This window comes from Triturus cristatus, chromosome 12, assembly GCF_964204655.1.
Source record: "Triturus cristatus chromosome 12, aTriCri1.1, whole genome shotgun sequence".
Classification (NCBI taxonomy): Eukaryota; Metazoa; Chordata; class Amphibia; order Caudata; family Salamandridae; genus Triturus; species Triturus cristatus.
Window position 1 is genome coordinate 32,176,154 of NC_140595.1, and position 19,902 is coordinate 32,196,055.

Sequence of the window (19,902 nt, forward strand, 5' to 3'; positions counted from 1 at the left end):
GGCCGGCGGCAGGAGCTCTACTCAGGCAGGTCCGTTATCTTGGCTGGCTTACATGATTCTAACATGTTTGATACCAACAACAGCAGAGATGTAGGGGGTCGTAGGGACACTGTTGATTCAGCTCACCCAGGTGCAAAGGTGTAGCCAGTACCACCTGCTAGAGAAGGAGAGCTATGGGGAAAGTTTAATTATTGAGTCTAACCACCTGAAGATATTCAGATGTCAAGGAATCTACGGGCAGAAATATCCAGCAAATACTCAACTACTCCAACAGCTGAGCAAAAAATACTTGTTTAATTATAAAATTCCAAACAAAATAATACCAAGTGCAATGAATTTCCATAGTTGGAGCGTGACAGATCCACAAAACAAATGTCTGCATAGGTTTGTACATACTGAGGTGATTCATTCTTACAACACAGTATTCAGGAGGAGTCTGCAGAGTGCACAGTGGAGGATTTTTCTCGAGAACATTTCAGAAAAGTCAATTCTATGTTGCAGGACTGCAGACATTTCACTGCCACTTTCCACCAATTCTATTAATCTTAATATGACAGAACATGGATAAATGTGCAGGATTAACCAACAAAAAAATCCCCACAATATTCTCCTGTGTACATGAAAGAAGTCTCCAATGAATAGAGTATGAAAATAAGAAAGCTCGGGGTCTGGCTGAGGCGCTTCAGCTAGTCATTCGAATTACAAAGAGGTTGCTCAACAAAATACCACGGTTTCACAGCATCCACGCCTTCGGTATCCTCAATTTTGTGCTGGTTCTGTAAAGTACTCTCTTTGCTTACTTTAAAGGCCAAGTGAATAATCTCCGTAAGAGTGCTGCAAAGAAAAGAAGATAATGAGCTTATTATCATCTAGATTACTCCAATTCAACCTACGGTTGCATGTGTATGTGTGTGAATATATTACATAGTGGCAGTTCAGGAAGCAGAAAAGCAGTTCAGAAAAGCCGCTATCAACTCCACCTAGGGACGAGGGTTGCTCAGAAAGCCCAAATTGTTTCTTCCTGACATAGCTGGACCTCAACAGAGTTTGGTTTATAAATTAAAAAAGTTTTTCAAAGAGGATGGCTTACAAAAAGCCAGCATTTGTGGCTGCTAGCCTTCAGGGCCACAGAGGCTCCTTGCTTAATGGGATGTATATGAATCTTCCCCTTGCTTGCGCTCTAAGTCCTAAGAATAAGTGAGACAGATCAGACACACTCGTACCCTCTCTCCCGCTATGTGCTTCTGAGATTTTGGTCACCGAATCTCCAGCTTCCTGGTAAATTTGCAGCTGTGATAATTTTTTATGTAACTAAGAGAATAAACTTAAGGAATCATACATAAAAGCTAAAGAAACAAAAAGTGCATTCCAGTTTCACCCTTGCAAGATCATTTTTTTTTTACTTTATGAAATCATGCATGTTTGGGATAACAAAGAACTTACCCTACTTTAAAATCATAAGTTGAGATGGTTGGGATGTAGGAGGGATAGAGACTGGCATGAAGAACATTGGAAGATTAAGGTCAGAAGGCCAAACTCTGAGGGAGAATTGGGGCAAGTATTCCCAGACAAGAAATTGAATTTTGCCTGTACTTAGAAAAGCAGTTTATCTTTAGCAGGAAGTGCAGCATTATCAACTACAAGTTCATATAATGAGCTTATCACACCCTGATGACTTTAAAAAAATTTGGTTTGAGAGGCTTGTAACCGGTGCGGTGCTCCGGAGGCTGGGTTCCTTCATCTGACGTGGTCTTGTGCTGCAGTGTTCTAATAACGAGAAGTAGTTCTGGCAGCCCTATCCATCATGGTTGAATGTGCTATTCCTATGGATCCAGTCATAGCATTGTTGGGGTGAGTAGGGGCTCTGGACACCCCGCGCAGACTATTTGTGGTTCTAGAATAACTGGCCTAGAGACTAGTGGCATGTCCCTGGGGATAGGGTTAGGGCTTCCAAATTCAAGAAATGGATGGGAGAATTGGTGTATTGTAATGAGCTGGTGGAGCTCTCTGCGGAAATGTTGAAGGAGACATTGTGATGTAGAGACTTGGGGACCCCTCAGATCATATTTACAGCTCCAAGCCAAGGATCAGGATTATGAACTATAGGCAAGGATATCATCTACTGGACCATGCTGCTGACCCTGTTCTAGACCTTTATCGCCTTGAAGGGTGAGGTGCGGAGGGACTGACCCCCTTCTGTACTTATCCCACCACCTCTAGGGTTACTCGGTCCTCTCCCAAATGAATGTCCCACTCATGGTTCTCGTCAGCTGCCAGGAGATAGCCCACTACCTTTTAAAACAACTATCTGCAACTTAATCCAGCAATTTCATTGCCGTCCTCCATTTGAAATATTTCTGTTGATTCACAATCCGGTATAATGTGCATCTGATCTGTATCCTGCACTTGTTTTTTTATTTTAAATAGTTTGTACTGAGTGAAATAATAAATAAATGATTTCATCAAAACACTTCGCAAATACGGATTATCAGTTTACTTCATGTCCAAAGAAAACACTCTCAGGAAAGGAGCCATCAAAATCCATGTAGTCCGATTCGTTGTTGCATCCTCGCTCATTCTTTATAGAAAGCGATCAGCTGAACATATGGGAAATACTTTGAGGAGAACTCTAGCAAATGCCAGCTACAATAGCATGTAAAGGCATATATCTGTATGAACTGCCAACTTAAACAGCAGAAAAGTCATCTTGAGCAGAGCACCCAAAACCGTACACCCACAAAATGAGCAAGTGTACCTTGGAAGATCTGTGTCAATATGCAGGGCCACCTCCTCAAGTTCTTTCGTTTTAGTTAATGTCTTGGAATTTTCTTCAGACCAGGGCAGCAAAAACTCAGCCAGAAGCGATTCAGTAACTGTTAAATGCTTTTGCAATTTTTCTGCATATAAGAAAAAAGGAAAAATAATCCACAGAAATATGTTTGATTATACCAAAGCAAGCAACCTTACAAAATCACCACCTTAACAATTGGACTACACTGCCTACATATTCGTTCAGACGCTTGATAGAATGCCGATTTCAAATTTATTTTTTTGTAGCTAGATTAAAATGTATTACAACAGGTATAAACTAAATGTAAGATTCCAAAAGTGGTAACACACTAGGGGGTAAGACGTGCAGAACTTGGCTTAAGCACAAGCACTGGTGCATACTGGCCTGAGTCTGCGCCAGGCCTGGGCGGTGAACTCCGCTCCGTTTGCAGAGTTTTCTTCACTCCGCGGAGCTTGAGGAGTGCAGAAATCTCGGCTTCACATAGTGCAGCGGAGATTTTCTCGCGCTCAGGAACAGTAAGATCGCACAGGTAGAATTTCTTCCTGAGTGGCAGGAAGACCAGCACGAACGGCAGTTAGCACTGCACTCTACCACTTGCGGAACTCCGCAGAGTTTTATTGTAACTTCGCAGAGTTCCGTATAGCAAAACTCCGCAAACTACGCCCAGGCCTGTTTTGGGCAGACGAAGTTAAAGACTCTGGATAACTGGAAACCATCTAGAGTTGAAATTAGTAGTGGACAGGATCGTCTCCAATTTAATATAGACGGAAAATATGGAGAATGGGCTATGGTAATACCACCTTGCAGGCCTGCAGTGCAATCAGAAGTAAGTTGGGCTTCCTTTGCTGGAATTTGTTGTTGTTCAATCTTTTTTAAGATTTTGGAACAGCATCAGAGAAGAATGGTGTTAGTTTCTAATGTGTTTTTGAGCTATTTAGCTACATGTGGATATATGATGGTAATTAATATAAACCAAGAACTATTGTACAGGTTTAAGCAATATGAAAAACTGAACACTAGGGCTTGGTACAGTAATCTCATTAGATGGGTTTTAAAAAAAAGCACACAAAAAACTCTAGAATAATCAATTGCTGGAGTACTTTACGGTGTAGAACAATTTAAGAGTGTTGACCTGAGAGATCTCATTACTCAGCAATGGGGTATTACTGGATGGCCTTCAATAATGTTGGAACTTCTGACTCAAGAAGTGTTACCTGCGGTTGTGTTTGGGGCTCTTTTTCACTAATCGGAATAGTATCTGCACTGGAGTTTGCAAGATGCTTTTGTCCAGTTGATGCAGTGGACACTTTGCCTCATCTGGAAATGAACTGTCCTTTTTGAAAGGCCTCTGTTATAAATGTTTGTCACAATTTTAAATATAGATATTAAAGAATTTTGATACAGCATTACAGAGTATTCGAGAACACAGTTTAACAAACAATTAAATCAAGATTTCCAGAAATTGTATAAAGTAGTATTGTATATAGTAGTGAAACAGAGACAAACAGTTACCCAAATAGTCCTTGCTGCTTCCTTCAACGTGAATATTTTTGACAGGAAGCTCATGTCTTGTGGAATCCAGGGCTGTGGCAAATGTTTTATACACACTTTTAAACTGCTCGTCCTTGGAAGTGGATGGCAGGAGTACTGCAGTCTGAAAACAAAAATGTCAATGTAAGATGGAGGCGTAAATCATTCTGCAGAGGTGGAAGGTGCAAGGCATTCTGGGAGGATTGAACAAGCTACCAGAGAGGAGTGAACTTGACCAGATAGGACTGAACTTCAAAACATACATCTGAAAAAGGATGAGCTTGAAGAGAAATTGGGTCTCCCAGATCTAGAGGTGTATTATATAGCTACCCAACTTCAACACGCGGTACAATGGTGCAAGGAAGACTGGAATTGGGAAAAAGATCTTCTAAGTGTGTCTATAGATATTGACACACTACAACTCTGTATGATGCATGGGACACACCAACCAATAAGTGTCCCATGATAGTTAACAAGGTGACAGCGGCCAGGAAAGTGACAAAGAATTCTAAAAAGTTAAAAAATAAAAACATTCTCAAGATCGCTAAAGCTTTTGTGGTTGCAGCCCTTCCGCAACATCATCCATGATACGTTGATTTCACAATGTAGAGAGTGTTGGTGTCTCATAATGGGGGGGCCTGTACCCAGATGATAAGTTCATCACATTTGAGGAGGTTAATGAGGTATTTGGTGTGGGTCAGGAACAATTTCTACTATCTTCCAAATTCATGAAAAGTGTGAGGGAGATAGGAACTGAATTTCCTCAGTTGCCATCTATATCTGAGGCTGTCAAGGTGTTACTTTAAGTTTGTGGTGGGAAAAAGCAGATATCCAGGTTATATAAAGCCCTTAATGGAGCTAGAGTGAAAATCCCCTTGAATGTTAGACAGCGTTAGGAGGTCGTAGACTTAAATGATCACATTTTCATATATTAGATTGGATCTACCTCAGCCCAATGAGAATTCACAGAATATATGTGGACAGATCCCTTCCTTGCCTTAAATGTGGAAACAATGATGCTACGTTCTCCATATGATTTGAGACTGTGGATACATTAGGATTTACTAGAACGAAGTGGCTAGGATGTTAAAAAAATGACAATGATGAACACAATGCATGTTAGGGCTGGTTCCCAAATCCAAGGAATGCAAAGTGCCATAAACATGTATAACGTTGGGGTTGTTACTTGGGAAAAAGTGCATAGCAATTCACTGCATCTCCAAAAAAGTTCCTGCGGTGACTGAATAGTTGAAGCATATGACTAAATGAGCTCTTGCAAAAGAAAGGAAATCGAAGCAGGTTAGATTCAATGAAAAGGTGCCTGAAACGGTTGCTTGGTGGGTGGAAATGAGAAATACACTTCCCAGAGTGAAGGAGTCAGACTAAAGTAGCGATGGTGAGGACAGTGAGAATTCCTAAAAATTGTTGGGTCCTATGAAGGATTGCAAATGTTTATTGGCTAACCAGATAAAAGGAAAATGTATTAGATGAGGTTGAAACCTCTAGCATGGACAATTTTGGCTTTTTTTAAAACCACATGTCTGTGGGACAGGTGGCATAAGACTACGCTTGAAATTAACAGTTCTTCTTTGGAGAATGAACTTGCATTTCTATAGCTGTATACTTTAATTTTTCCTTCCTCTTGACACTGTGCTTTCACATAATTGTGTTGTGAACTATTTGTTCTTTCTGTTTATTAAACAAATAAAACGAAATTATATAGCACAAAGTTCTCCCAAATGCATTAAAGCACTTTACATGAGCACCAGATTACTTTAAAGAAAGTTATTTGCCCCGAATCACAGAATGTTGAGCTGATGGCATGACATGAACCTAATTCAACAGTTCAAAAGTAGACAGCCCTGGGCATTAGGCCACATTTCCATTGGTTAAGGGCCAATCTACAAGCAGCTAACATTGGCAGGAAATTTGCATTTGTGTAACACCATTGCATTTCATATATTCTTGTATCGGAGTGTACTTTTTTTATTTATGAACTTGTGTTGCATTTAGTAGTGACTACAAGTGTACAACGTATAACGTTTGCTTTATTATAGTTGAAGAATGCAACTATTCATATATATGTTTGTGATTTATGTTTGATATAATTTAGTGAAGGTTAACAAAATGAATATGTACATTTTTACAGATTGGTTACCAATTGCAAGATCTGGCCTTTTAAAAATATTCAGAAAAGTGTATTCAAGCCTAGTATAGACAAATATTAGGCAGAGAGGGATCTTCAGCTAGCTTCCTGGGTGATTAGTGTGTGCACGCTGAAACTATCCCCTGCATAGTCCAAGAGCTCCTCCAAGTCAGCAGGGCCTTATCTCTCGAATGCCTCAACACAGACAGAGCGTGTCCTTCTTGAAGTACAGGAGGAAAGACTAGTTGTTCAGCTAAAATATGCTGGCTAGAGGACACCTAAAGAAGCTCAGAAAAGCACTTTTAGTGCTTAGACAGCTTAACTGGGGTCTAGAGGGGAGGGGGTGGTTGCCAACAACTGGTTCCATCATTCAATACAATGAACTCCTGAAACATCTTAACCCAGGCATTCTTTTGGATATTGTGCTAAGTAATTGCTTTCATTCCCACTTCTGTGTTTATTTCTATAGCTTCATATGGACATATTAGCCTCACTAGATTAGGACTTACATTTGAATAAAGTCTTTAAATGAAAAGTATAGATTTCTTATATGAGCCCACCCACGGCGAAAGTAGTTTCGGAACACAGTATTACAGCAAATAATCTTGTAGTCTCACAGGACTGATCGTTTCCCAGAATGCACAATCCTCATGTAATGTGTAGGTAGCCCGTGGGTTACAGTTCATCAATTTCCCAGTCTCAAATCAGTAAGGTGGTTTTGGCCAAATGGTATTGGGTTTCCAAAAACTGGGTAGCATTTCCAATTTTGTTCAGAACTAATTAAATGTAATCCCTTTATGCCACTCCAACAAGGCGTTTGATTTTCAAATCATTTAACTGCTACTATTCATGCAGTATGAGGGATTGACACGGAGCATGTGACGGGGCATTTTCACCAAGTCTGAAGCCTTGTGTTTATAATCTCGTGATATTGCCATGCAGAATATTTACTTTCAGTATCTTGACCACAGAGATTGAGGCTGCTTGAATTACCCATACATAATAAGAAGAGGTCAAGTGTTGACGGACAGCTAAAATGTTACTGCTGCTGCAAACCTCTATTACAGGTGTCTGCCTACTGCTGTATGAAACACCCAATTTCACAGGTTCTTTTAAATCTATGAAATTGCCAGCCCAGCAGTCTTCTAAACACCTCTGTTAAATGCTGTCAGTATAAACCATAATCGGCTCATTCCCTGCAAACATTTGCCAGCTAGAATCCAGCCATCAACAACAAACCATCCAATTCTGCTCAAGCGTACAGCTCACCTGGCCCATGAACATGTCCTCAGCAGTATCAGTTAATGGTTTAGTATACCGCCTTTACATGACCAGTCTTGTAAGATCTCTTCCCCACTCCACCTTCTTCTCTTTAGCAATCAACATTCACCCTCCTACCAGTACTTTCTACTCACCTGGCTTGCAAGCACCTCTGCTAGCTGCTGCTCCTTCTTCAACAGTGAAAGCTGACGCTTCTGCTCGTGCACTTTCTTCTGTAGCTTCTCTCTCTCTTCGCACACTAGCAATAGATTCTTCTCAGCCTTTTCCTCCAGTCGACGCATATCTTTCTGAATCTTAAAAACAGCAACAGGTTAAAGAAAATCTCAAAATGTAAGTGAATTGCAGACACAGGCCTGAACCTAAGCCAGCAGATTCAATTCATCTTCTTGAGACAAACAATGCTAATTCACTGTATTGCTGAGTGGATACCTGAAGTTCGTTTCGAGGAACTTGATCATCATCTCCTTGGGAACACCTGTCACCAAAGGGATCCCTTGCAACTGGCTGCACTAATGGGAGAGTAGTCCTTCAGTAGTGGGTCTTTTACAGAGGCCAATCATTTCAGTTATTCCTGATCACCCTGGGTTTCTCCAATTTAAAATGCAGTCATTGTATATGTCTTTCATTCAAGGCCCATCACTGCAACGTCCATCTACCAAGTAGACTACTCACCTGTTCACAACTGCCTTGTCAACAGTTGGCATAGTGATGGCTGCTTCATCACTCACTCTAGTGTAAGACTTGCTTTTCAACGGCCCTGTCAAAGAGCCCCTTGGTCAGTGACTCCTCAGCAAGCATGCCTAGCAGCCACAGACTATAACCAAACTCATCTATCACAAACCTCTCAAAGAGACCCTCAACTTCATCTGACACAATTTCCTCAATGGGACTAATTAATCAGGTGTTATCCCAGGTGAAGCTACCTCAGGAACTTCAGAACACGTGCTAGAAGATGATGATGAATACCCTTTTTCGAGGATGGCGTAGATCAGATTTTAAGTACCCAGATAATCTCACAGAATAATTTTTGGGAATGCTCAATAGAAAATTTGGGCCGTTTTGTACGAACATTCCGGATTTGGTCATGAACCAGTGTGATTCGTATGCTAGAAAAGTTAATGTTATATTTGAAGCAGATGATGGACTGCATGTACAGCAGATTACCCTCATGGTCTCTTGCAGACAGCTGTGCAGCTGCTTGTTAGAGGTGGACAGCTGGCTTTTTCTCTGGCTTCACAGGTCCAACCCTGTCCTGTTAGCCAGCTCCAAGACTGCCAATTTTCAATTCCAGTGAGATACTAAGCCCTTCTGGAGCACTTTGAACTCATTCTCTAGAAACTCCGACCCATATACAAACTGGTAAGTGAGCCTGGGAAGAGAGGGGGTGAAGGAAAGGAAGAGGAAAATTGAATTATTTCATACTGGAAGTGTCCTTGCTGAGGTGCCCATCAACGACTCTGCAGCATGATTACTGGCACCTTGTTTTTACCCAGCTACAGTCCATGCAGGTAATGGCGGTGGGACCAGGTAAGGGATTTTTTAGCGGGACGATGCAGATGGAAAATTATTTATTTAATTTTCCCCTCAGCATCGTCCCTTGAAATCCCCCCTTACCTGGCCCAACCGCTGTTACCTGCATGGACCACGGCTCTTTTTACGAACGTAAAGGACTTCTAAAATGTTTGGCTTTTCTACTGATAAACAGTGATTCCTATATGATTAATGGGAGAAACCAAGAAAAGCTTCTAGAACCAGCATTGTCCTCAGTCCTCAAAAGCTCCAGCTTCCGCCCTTATGCTCATAGCTGGAATGGCGGAGGAATACAAGGTGCCGCCTCTTTCTTAGGATTGTGGGGCCATCAGTGCTTAGTAAGCAACATCCTGTGTGAGATCTTTTAGCTACCATTGACATCCCAGGGTCACAATACTGGTGCACTCTAACTGGACAGCCAAGTTACTCCCTTTAGGCTCTCATGATAGCAAGCAGCCAAGTTTTGTTCCTGAAGGTCAAGGGGTTAAGAGAATTCAGCATTGCACTGTAAATAAAATCTTAGTACATTCGGTATCTGGTTAGTGCTTTACTTTAGGGAGCAAAAAGGTCTTTGACTGGTAAGTAAATACTTCACGTAAATTAAAATGCCAAACGGGTATGAAAGATGGGCAAATTTGGCCAAAGCAGGGATCTGAACCAAACACTGGTGAACCAAACACTGGGTAACACTCTTGTTCCAAAGGGATTAAATAAGTCACTCTTGAAGATGACCATGGCGATAATAAAAGTTGTCAGCTCAGAAACGTAGAGCCCAAAAAATAACCGCCCTAACAACTATAATTACACTTGCATAGCTAGTGCTCCTCCTACTATTGGGAGGTGATGTCCTGGTGGCTTAGTGGCCACCTAAGTGCAGTCCAGCCATCGATAGTCCAGGGGCCAGTTACAGACTCAGTGGAACTGACTGAGATAGTGGGCCAACTCCCACAACCAATCCAAAGTGTGCTCTCCTAGAACATCTGAAATGGTGGCCTACAAATAGGAGTAGGTTATATGCATTTAACACACATTTCAGCAACGCCATCATGAAACTGGGCACTAGATTTCAGATTGCCCTGTATTCTATTGCAAAACGTATATATACAATAATGTTAATAAGAAAAATAGTATATCTCCCCAACAGGCCACTCCTCAAAGTAAACCACAAGGACACAGCGGGGAATACTTTGGAAGCTCTTTATTCACCGGTACAGCAGTGCACAATGCATTTCGGCTTGTCTGCCTTCCTCAGGTGCTGCTAGTACCACGCAATCACCTACTCCCTCCTTTTGAAATTCCTCAGGCACTCCCATTGGCGGGAGATCAGCTGACCAAGCTGCACTGGGAACGGAGCAGTCTAATGAGAGACTACTACCCCCAGCATGCATCACGAAGGTATGTGCAGCAGCTGGATCGATGTAACTTCTGTGAACGCTGTGTAGTGCCAAGCAAAAGAAATAACACGATCAGCTTGCAACAACTTCCCAAAACAGTGCAGAGGGCTTTTGACCCGACAAAGCATACCACTATGAATAATCCAGTTGTAGTCTTAATCCCTGCAATGTAGGCCAAAACATGGGCAGAACCGTGCTTTTAAAAAATTTAAATCCAAACACGTGACTCCTGTTTCAAAAAATAAAAATACTGCTCAAAGGAACATAACTTGTAAGTATGCAAGTATTGAAGGCTCCTACTTAAGACAAGGTCTAAAGAACCTGTCTGCAGTCTGGCAAACAATGTCAGTTTCATCGTGGTTTGTGCCCCCGTCACAACTATTGTGGGCACCTTCTCCACTGATCTTTATTGCGCTGTATCACAACCTATAAAGGTCAACTAATCATAATCATGATCGTTTGTGTCTGAGGTGACCTTTCTCACCCTAGTATCGACCACTCCACTGCCGTCTCATTAGCATTATCATCCTGTGGGACACCATCACATCATTGGCTATCTCTACATTGACGGGTATTGCCCCTTTGCAGAAGAGGCATTTCCAGATTCGAGAAGCCCTCTGACAAAGGAAGAGCATACAAACTCTCCCAAGCTTATTTTACATTGATTGTAAGCTTACAAAAGAAAGCAGCCCGGTTTCAATTAGGGCGAGATATAGGTGCCCCAAACGTTCCTTACTTCAAATGAATGAAGGGACCCCAGAAGATGATGGAGTCCAAATGCAAAGGGAGGAGCAGCAGGTGAGATAAGGGTCCTGTTAAAGGGTAAGCGATCATACACTTCATGACAACCATCACCACTGGAGGACACTTCCAATTTCACAGGCCCTTTACAAAGAGCCAAGAGTGATCTACTTCCACGTGAGCAGTGAATAAGAGGCAAGACCAACAAATTAAGGTGTCAGAATCAGATCTCCAGTGCCTTCACAGCCAACCATGGTACAATACTATAGTAGATACAGTAGTCAGGAACTGTCAAAACATAAAAAGATGATGGAATGAATGCTGAAAATTGTCAAACGTTCACTACCGGTCACAGATATGGGTCGAATCTATCATTGTTTTGCTCACCATGCCACCCCAGTTTGGACCCAGCAATATGCAAATCAGTCTTGACCCTGCACCCCATGGGAACAGTCCAGTCTTAACTGCCAAGCCAGGTACTTCCTGGACTAGAAACAGGTATCCTAGGACCAGTTTCCGGCCATCAACCCTCATCAATCGGGCTAGCTTGAATCCAGGGGCACAATGAGAACAGGACCCATGTCTGGGCATACCCTTCACACTTACAGCACCTATAGCAACACAGTGTCTGTCAAGAAACACAGGAAAACATTACAGTAGTCAACAAGAGAGCTATTCCATTCAGGCAAAAAATGGTGTTTTGGGCCAAGATAAGCAACTGGTTAGATTTATTGGCCAAAGGCAGAAAGTGTGAACATAGATGCATTTCATAACAATAGAAACAATCAACAAACCATGGCTTGAGTACAGTACAGTACAGTATTAGATATGGTCAATCTTGGATTATGCAAAATGAATTGGTTTATGCAAAATGAATTACAGAGTGGCGTTTTGTCGGCTGGCATGGGTGAATTCCTTATTTGAGGTCATACGTTAAAGTTGAGATAATAAAGAAGACATTCAAATGGGACAGACCTACTCATCAAGCAAGCAGACAAACCTTTAAGCGACAAAAAGACATAACTAAAGCCACAGGGTCATTAACTTCTAGGTTCGCGGCTGCAGTGTAACAGCTGGCCCTGCCGGATCCTTGTATCCAGCTATACGGTCTGAAAAAGGGACAAGCTCGCTCTTGGCTGCAGCACAGACAAGAGAGGGGATGGTCCTAACCAAGAGACCAGCACCACAAGCAGACATGACACACTCTCTCACTCTAATGAAGCTTACAATATTAATAAATTCCCCTTTTTCTATCTTGATCACAGTGAATGTAAAGTTCACTGTCTTTTATATCATACGTGGTATAGTTGGATGAATAAGCTTTCTTAACCTATTCCTTAATGCATTTGAAAATTCATTTTCTGGGATCAGACTGGCGATGCTGTAGATAAAACCCAAACTCACTCCTCAACTCTTCTTGAATTTTCTGGTGAACCAGAATGATTGCGTCCTGGTGTTTTTCTAGAAACCTGCACCAGTAACATGCAGTATATAGTATTGTAATTGCATTTATATAGTGGTTACTACCCCTGACAAGGCGTCAAAGCGCTTTTTCGGGCAATAGCAATCTACTCGAGAACCCATAAATGATTAGTGTTGAGTTTGTATAGTGAAATATGAAAGTAATTTGAGTAGTGGTATTAAACGCCAGAGAGTACTCTTGTATTTTTTTTTTTGATTTCAAATATTTTTTATTGAAGAAACAAAAAACAAGAGACAATACAATAACTCTTCCGTGCACCAAAATCAGTACAATCATGTCATATGTACAAATACCAAAAATGCAAATGAATGACAAAACAATAAATGGAGAATAAAACCCCAGTCCAGCTCGCATCATCAATTACCAATACAGTCTAGTACATTGCCTCCTGCGTGGCGCGCAGCGCCCCGGGACACGTTGGATCGAACACGCTGCACCCAATCACAACCCCACTCAGAGGGAACAAGCAAAGTATCCCCTCAGGGCGGGTCATAATGAAAGGAGGATACATCCAATGACCTCCAGAGCTTTTTGTTTGAGGGGCTCCAGGTAGAAGCCTGAAGCGCCGGATTACTTGACCCCCTCAGGAAAGACAACCACTCCTGCCAGATTTTAAAGCTCACTTCGGACGCATTTTTCCATTTGCAAAGAATCACTTTACATGCCATTGTTAACATTAAGTCCATCAATTGGCGATCTTGGTCAGATGTTAATTGTGGGTCCAGTGCCCCCAGAATGACGTACACAAATTCCTGTACAGGTTTTATCTTAAAGACATGGGAAATGCAATCAAATACTCTCCCCCAATAATCCTTTAATGAAGAACATGAGAAAAGCATATGCGCAAGATCCCCGGTGTCAAGCTGACAGTTCCAGCACACAGGCGAATCTCTTAATTTACATTTGAATAACCGGTCGGGAGTCCAATATGCCCTGTTGAGAAGCATATACTTCGTCTGAAATAGAATGGGTGAGACTTTGTGTGTGAGGGCTAACCTATGAATCGCCTCCCAGTCAAAGGGTATGCCTGATAGATTTGGCTCCGCTTCCCAAACGCTTTCCACTCTTTTATGTTTTTTCATGGGTAGGGGCAACAACAATTTATATACTTTCGACACAAAGTGACCATCGTGTAGTAGTCGTGGGATCTGCTGTATAAGCCAAGGGACATATGGAGAGAAGCTATTTGCTGTCAGAACCGATTTAAGTTTAAGAAAGTCATAAAAATCCATCGAACTAAGATCATGCCTGCTCTGTAAGGTCGAGAATGGCAGAGGATCCCCACCCTCATACAAGTCCTTCACCAAGTTAATGCCCTTCTTGGACCATGACTCCCAAAATATAGTACTACCCTTAATCTTAATATGTGCATTCCTCCACAGGGACATATACGAGGACCTTGCGACTGTCAGGTTTGTTTTATGTACTTGATCGAGTCTAAGTAAGGCCCTTCTAGTATTAAGCATGATGTACTTAGAGTGAGGAAGGTGTGACAGGTTCATCGTAAGGAGGGCCTCCAAAGGCGCGTGATCTACCAAAGATTCCTCTATATTTATCCATAATGGTGTGTAAGTAGGGGATTTCAACAGCCACTGTGCGCCCTGTTTGCACAGAAACGCCGTCTGATAGCTCCTGAAGGAGGGGAGACCGAGTCCGCCTTTATCCTTTGCTAATTGTAACTTCTTCAGAGAGACTCTGGCCTTCTTACCCTGCCACAGAAAGTTCCCAAACACCTAATCCACTTTAGTAAGAAAAGCATTAGAGAACGTCATAGGGAGCATGCTTGCCAAATAATTTACCAACGGAGTCGACATCATTTTAAGCGTCTCTGCTCTACCCCACCAAGAGAGAAACTTTGGAGACCAACCATCAAGCAGTGTAGAAATCTTTTTCAAGGTCAAGTCTTCATTTACTTTCAGCGTGGAAATCAGATCTTTGTCAAAATCCAGCCCAAGATACTTAAAGCACCGAGGTTGCCACGTAAGCCCGGAATCTCCAATAATCCCCTTATCCCCCACACTGTTCAAAAGTTTGACCTCCGTTTTATCTTTGTTAAGCTTGTAACCAGATACTCTGGAAAAATCTTCAATGTCAGCCATGAGAGCCGGAATTGCTTCGTCCGCTCTTTCCGACATTATCAGGACATCATCCGCGTAGGCCGTTAGTTTTATAGTACAATCACCAAATGGTATACCGGCTATACGCGGATCATGCCGTATATGGTATAAGAACGGCTCAATCGCCAACAGAAAGAGTGAAGGAGATAGGGGGCAACCCTGCCTCGTACCTTGTTTTAAGTGGAAGGGAGAGGAAAAGGATCCACCAGCTCTGACACGTGCAGACGGGCAACAGTAGAGGGACATTACCAGTTTAGTGAATGACTCTCCTAGATTGAACTTACAAAGAACAGCTCGCAGAAAGGACCAATCCACCTTATCGAATGCTTTTTCAGCATCCAGTGTTATCGCTGCAGTCGGCGTGTCTAAGAGTTTCGCCTTTTCCAACACATGCGCCAGAATTCTTGTGTTGTCACTGGACAAACGGTTCTTAAGGAATCCGGCTTGAGATGGGTGAATCAGCTTCGGAAGAACCCCCTGCAGGCGAGCAGAAAGTATCATGGCCAGGAGCTTGCAGTCAATATTAATCAATGAGATTGGTCTATAATTTTTCGGTAGCGAGGGGTCTTTCCCATCTTTAGGAAGTACAGCAATTATGGCCTCAGCCAAAGTACCTCTCACTTCACCAGATTCATTAATACCTTTGAATAGTTGGAGGAGGGGGTCAACCAGAAGGGAGGGGAAAGTTTTATAAAATTTTGCCGTAAATCCGTCAGGGCCAGGGGCTTTCCCAACCTTTAAACGCTTAATCGCAGCCTCTATTTCTACGGAGCTAATTGGACCATTCAGCTTGGTCCGATCCTCCTCCGAAAGCTGTGGGAGATCACACGCATCTAAGTAGTCCTTAATTTTAGGTTCCTCTACCTCCTCATTTTTGGCGTAAAGGTCCTCATAGAAAACTCTAAACACCTCCGTTATTTTATCAGGGTCCGAGTGCGAGTGCCCAGAAGCATCCTTAATGACACTAATCGAGTTCTTCTGGACCTTGAACTTCAAGTATGAAGCGAGGGACTTACCTGCCTTATTAGATTCACAAAGCTTAAATCTCCTGCCCTTGTCTAGCCAGACTCCCGCCCTCTCACTAACTATTTTATTATACTCATATTTTTTATTCGCCAATGCAGCAAGAGACATCTTATCCCTATCTTTTAGATGTTTAATCTCTAAGTTCCTAATGTCCATCTCCAAAGCCTCCAACTTCTCATTGTAGGATTTATTCATTTCTGACCTAAGTTTGATACACACACCCCTTATAGTACTTTTCAGAGCCTCCCACCTAATGAGATCGGACGTGTCCCCTTGTTTGTTAATCTGAAGATATGATGTTATAGCCTCCTGTACTGTGGCCCGGTGCTTGTCACTAGCTAGTATTTCATCATTCAGCCTCCAAGCTGTCTGACGCGAGGATGGTTTAACATTAGTGAGTGTTAAGGAAATGCATGAATGATCCGATAATACCCTGGGCTCAATGGTTGTAGAATCCAATCTAGAAACGCCATTTTGTGTGATAAAGAGGAAGTCAATCCGTGAGTATGAGTCATGTGGTGGAGAATAGAAAGTATAATCTCTCTCCGTGGGGTTCTGGAGTCTCCATGTGTCTAACAAGTGGAAACGCTTACACATACCAAGAAAAGCTTTATGGGCCTTCGTAGATTTAAAGACACAGCGTGAATCCCTATCCAGAATTGCATCTATAGGGAGATTGAAATCCCCAGCTACTATGTGCAACGCAGTATCCGGAATAGTTTCAAGGTGTTTATTTAGTTTGTCCCAAAAGACCAGATCGCTAGTGTTGGGTGCGTACACGCTGGTGACATAAAACTCCGTATTATCCTTACTCATCTTGGCCGTGACCCATCTACCATCTGCACTAACTTCAGACGACAAGACCTCCACCTTCGATTTCTTTGCCACAAGTATCAGGACACCATTCTTTTTATTTACCGCCTCTGCACCCACCACCTCATTATAGAATTTATTTCTCATGTGGTAAAACTGCTTTGCCTCAAGCTTCGTCTCCTGGAGCAAGACGATATCACCCTTCAATCTTTTAACATAATCTAATATCTTCTGTCTCTTCACAGGCTGGTTCAGGCCCTTAACGTTAAACGACAGCACCTTTAGTCTATCTAAATTACATGCTCCCAACGGCGAGCCAAATGAGCTATTTAGCATCAGGAGGTTGCAACAACATCACAACAAACACATATTTCACGGTGTAATCGTATCCGCAGTTAATCCCAGTACCCCCCACACCCACAAGAAGCAAAAAGATGAGGACCATGCAAGCCGGAGTAAACAAAAATAACAACAACAATAATAAGAAAAAAAAAACACACACCCTTACCCAACAAGCCCCCTGCCCCCCACCCTCCCCACCCCAACTGAACGAGATAGACATGGTGACTGGAAGGAGAATGCGTCGGAACTCCCCCGTGCAACATCTATACAGAGAGAAGGCACCATGGACCTGAGGAACTATCTCCCTTAGATTAAGGCCTGATACAACCCATTAGGCAACACCACCCCCCCACCAGCATAACCCACCCGCACCTCAACAATCCATCCGGACCAGTAGTTTAAAGCCCCCGACAAACCCTGCCAACCCCCGTAATAAACCTGTAAAACATTATGCATGACCGTTTACTATGTTGGCCCAGTAAACTAAAACTCCCCTATACAGAAAGCTATAATTCTAAAACATCACTCATAGTTAGATATCCTGTGCGTCATCCACTGCGTACTACCAAAAACGCTGTTTTGGAGAAAGCCCGGAGACAGGAAGTATGTCCTTGGCAGCCTGCTCCCCAGTCAGCATTAGAACGAACAAAGCTATGTTCACCCATAACCTGAGGATGAGGCATGTGCCGCCGGTCCCACCGAGGCGCTCGTGTCCATGTCCTGATCGCTCGGGCCCTCCAGCATGCGTTTCAGCTTCAAAGGATCAGAGAAGAAATGAGGGGACCCTTGGATCAAAACACGGTACTTTGCAGGGCCAGCGAACCCATATTGAAAGCCCCTTTTCTTTAGCATTGGTCGCAGCGCCAAGAACGCTTTCCTAAGCTCCACCGTCTCTTTACTGTAGTCCTGCGGAATGTACACCTTGGCAGATTTCCATAAAATATGGTTGTTTTTTCTCATGAAACCAAGAATCTGTTCCACGTGTTGATAACGTAATGGCTTGCACACAATTGCTCTGGGCCCTTTCTGGTTTTTATTTATCTGGCCTGGTACTCTATGGGCCCTATCGAACTCCAGTGGATGGTGGAAGGACAGATTAGTAGCCTGGGAGAACCAAGACTCCAGGAAAGCCCCGCAACTAGCATGCTGATCCTCCGACCCCTCCGGAAGACCAAAAATGCGTAGGTTCCCCCGTCTGTTCCTGTCCTCCAACTCCGCCAGTTTCCGCATTGTGTGATCCGATGAAATGCATAAGCGGGTGATGGCTGGACACGACTTCACCTCGAGATCCTCAAGCCTGCTGATCCTCGACTCTGCCTCCACCAATTTTGCATTGGTTTCACGGTTATCCTGCCTGATGGCCGCCACCTCATCTTTAGTAGCCTTAGCCAGTTCCCTAACTTCCTCCAGTTTATTGAGAATCAGCTCCGTTGAATCGGGATTACCTTTCGCCCCTTTGCTGGGTGAACTAGGATTTGATTGGTCAGATTTGAGCCTCTTCGTGCTCTTCATCGATTCTTTGCCATCCGCCATGATAGACCGTCGAGAAGACACCTCTGCCAGATAAAAAGTATCAAATTACATCAGCCTGCTCCAGTGGAGTGACTTTGATAGTCGTTCACTCTGCCGTCTAAAATGGCGTCTTCCCGTCTTCAAGCAATGTGATTGGAGGAACTCAGAACATGGCGCTGATCAATGTAGATGGACAGGAAATGGCCGCACCACCATGTATCGGGACCCTGGTGCCAGGCAATAGATCGCAGGCGAGATCACCCAGTGGCCAGGAAGTCATGCAGGCACAGAGCAACCCAGTCGCGGACAAGAAGTAGAGCTCCGGATTCACCCAGAAGGCCGAGCTCACCCTGGAGGGAGCCGTATATTCCATGCGCACCGCCACAATGACATACACGCCATAATCATTTGTACACAGGCCGTAACGAAGGTAGTAGAGTCGGTCTCACAGCTCCACAGCCCACATCATCAGGGTAGGCACACATCCCACGCGGAACGCCAATAGCTCGAAATACCCAAGCGGCCCATAGATTCCACATCAGAAGCACGAGGGCTCTCCTTCATGTCGGGCATCCGCCATTTTGTCAGTGCGACATACATCAACGACTGTTCATCGCACTGCGCGACTCCTCCAAATCACCATAAGTGCGCTCCAGCACCCACAACGGCTGAGATCCGTTAGCCTCACACTTGACCCCGCTCCACATCGACGACCGCCCAGCCGCCGACACCTCTCCTGTCACGCGGTCCCGTAGTCTGCCGAAGTCCTCACAGGCATCGGTCGGATCGCTTAGGGCCGTGGCCGAGCCGCTTCCCGGCAGCAAAACGCCTCCAAATTTCTCCACTCAGGCCTCCTCACCTTCCGCTCACATCTTCCACCCTCCGTTGCTGGTGAGGAGCGGTGAGGCCCGTTCCTCTGCCCTCATTTGTGTGTCGCACGGGCAGAGAGAATCACCGAGCCGCCATCTCCTTCGGCGTCCAAACCACGCCCCCGCAGTACTCTTGTATTTTGTTGATTAAAATGAAGACTTCTTTTATTCGAATATGTTCTTTGTGGCCTTTGATGACCACAATAGAGTCAAAGCAGTTTAGAAGCTTGCTCTCGCTAAATAAATAGCAGACTGTATAAGCTAAAAAGGCTCTACTAAAGGAGTAATACTCCTCCTTCAGAAGCAAAATGAGTTACAACCACCCTA

General features: G+C 43.4%; 1 protein-coding gene across 3 annotated transcripts in view; it reads right to left on the reverse strand.

The window, feature by feature from the left end:
- Positions 1–275: 275 nt before the first annotated feature.
- Positions 276–19,902, reverse strand: part of HAUS8 (HAUS augmin like complex subunit 8) — an 81,474-nt gene continuing 61,847 nt past the window's right edge. For all 3 annotated transcript variants that reach the window (XM_085637441.1, XM_085637442.1, XM_085637443.1), the window contains exons 8-11: positions 7,883–8,041; positions 4,304–4,445; positions 2,756–2,897; positions 276–834 (exon numbers count right to left, since the gene is read on the reverse strand). In XM_085637441.1, the coding sequence (XP_085493567.1) occupies positions 687–834; positions 2,756–2,897; positions 4,304–4,445; positions 7,883–8,041 (591 nt within the window). In that variant the 3' untranslated portion in view covers positions 276–686. The remainder of the gene's footprint in view (positions 835–2,755; positions 2,898–4,303; positions 4,446–7,882; positions 8,042–19,902) is intronic.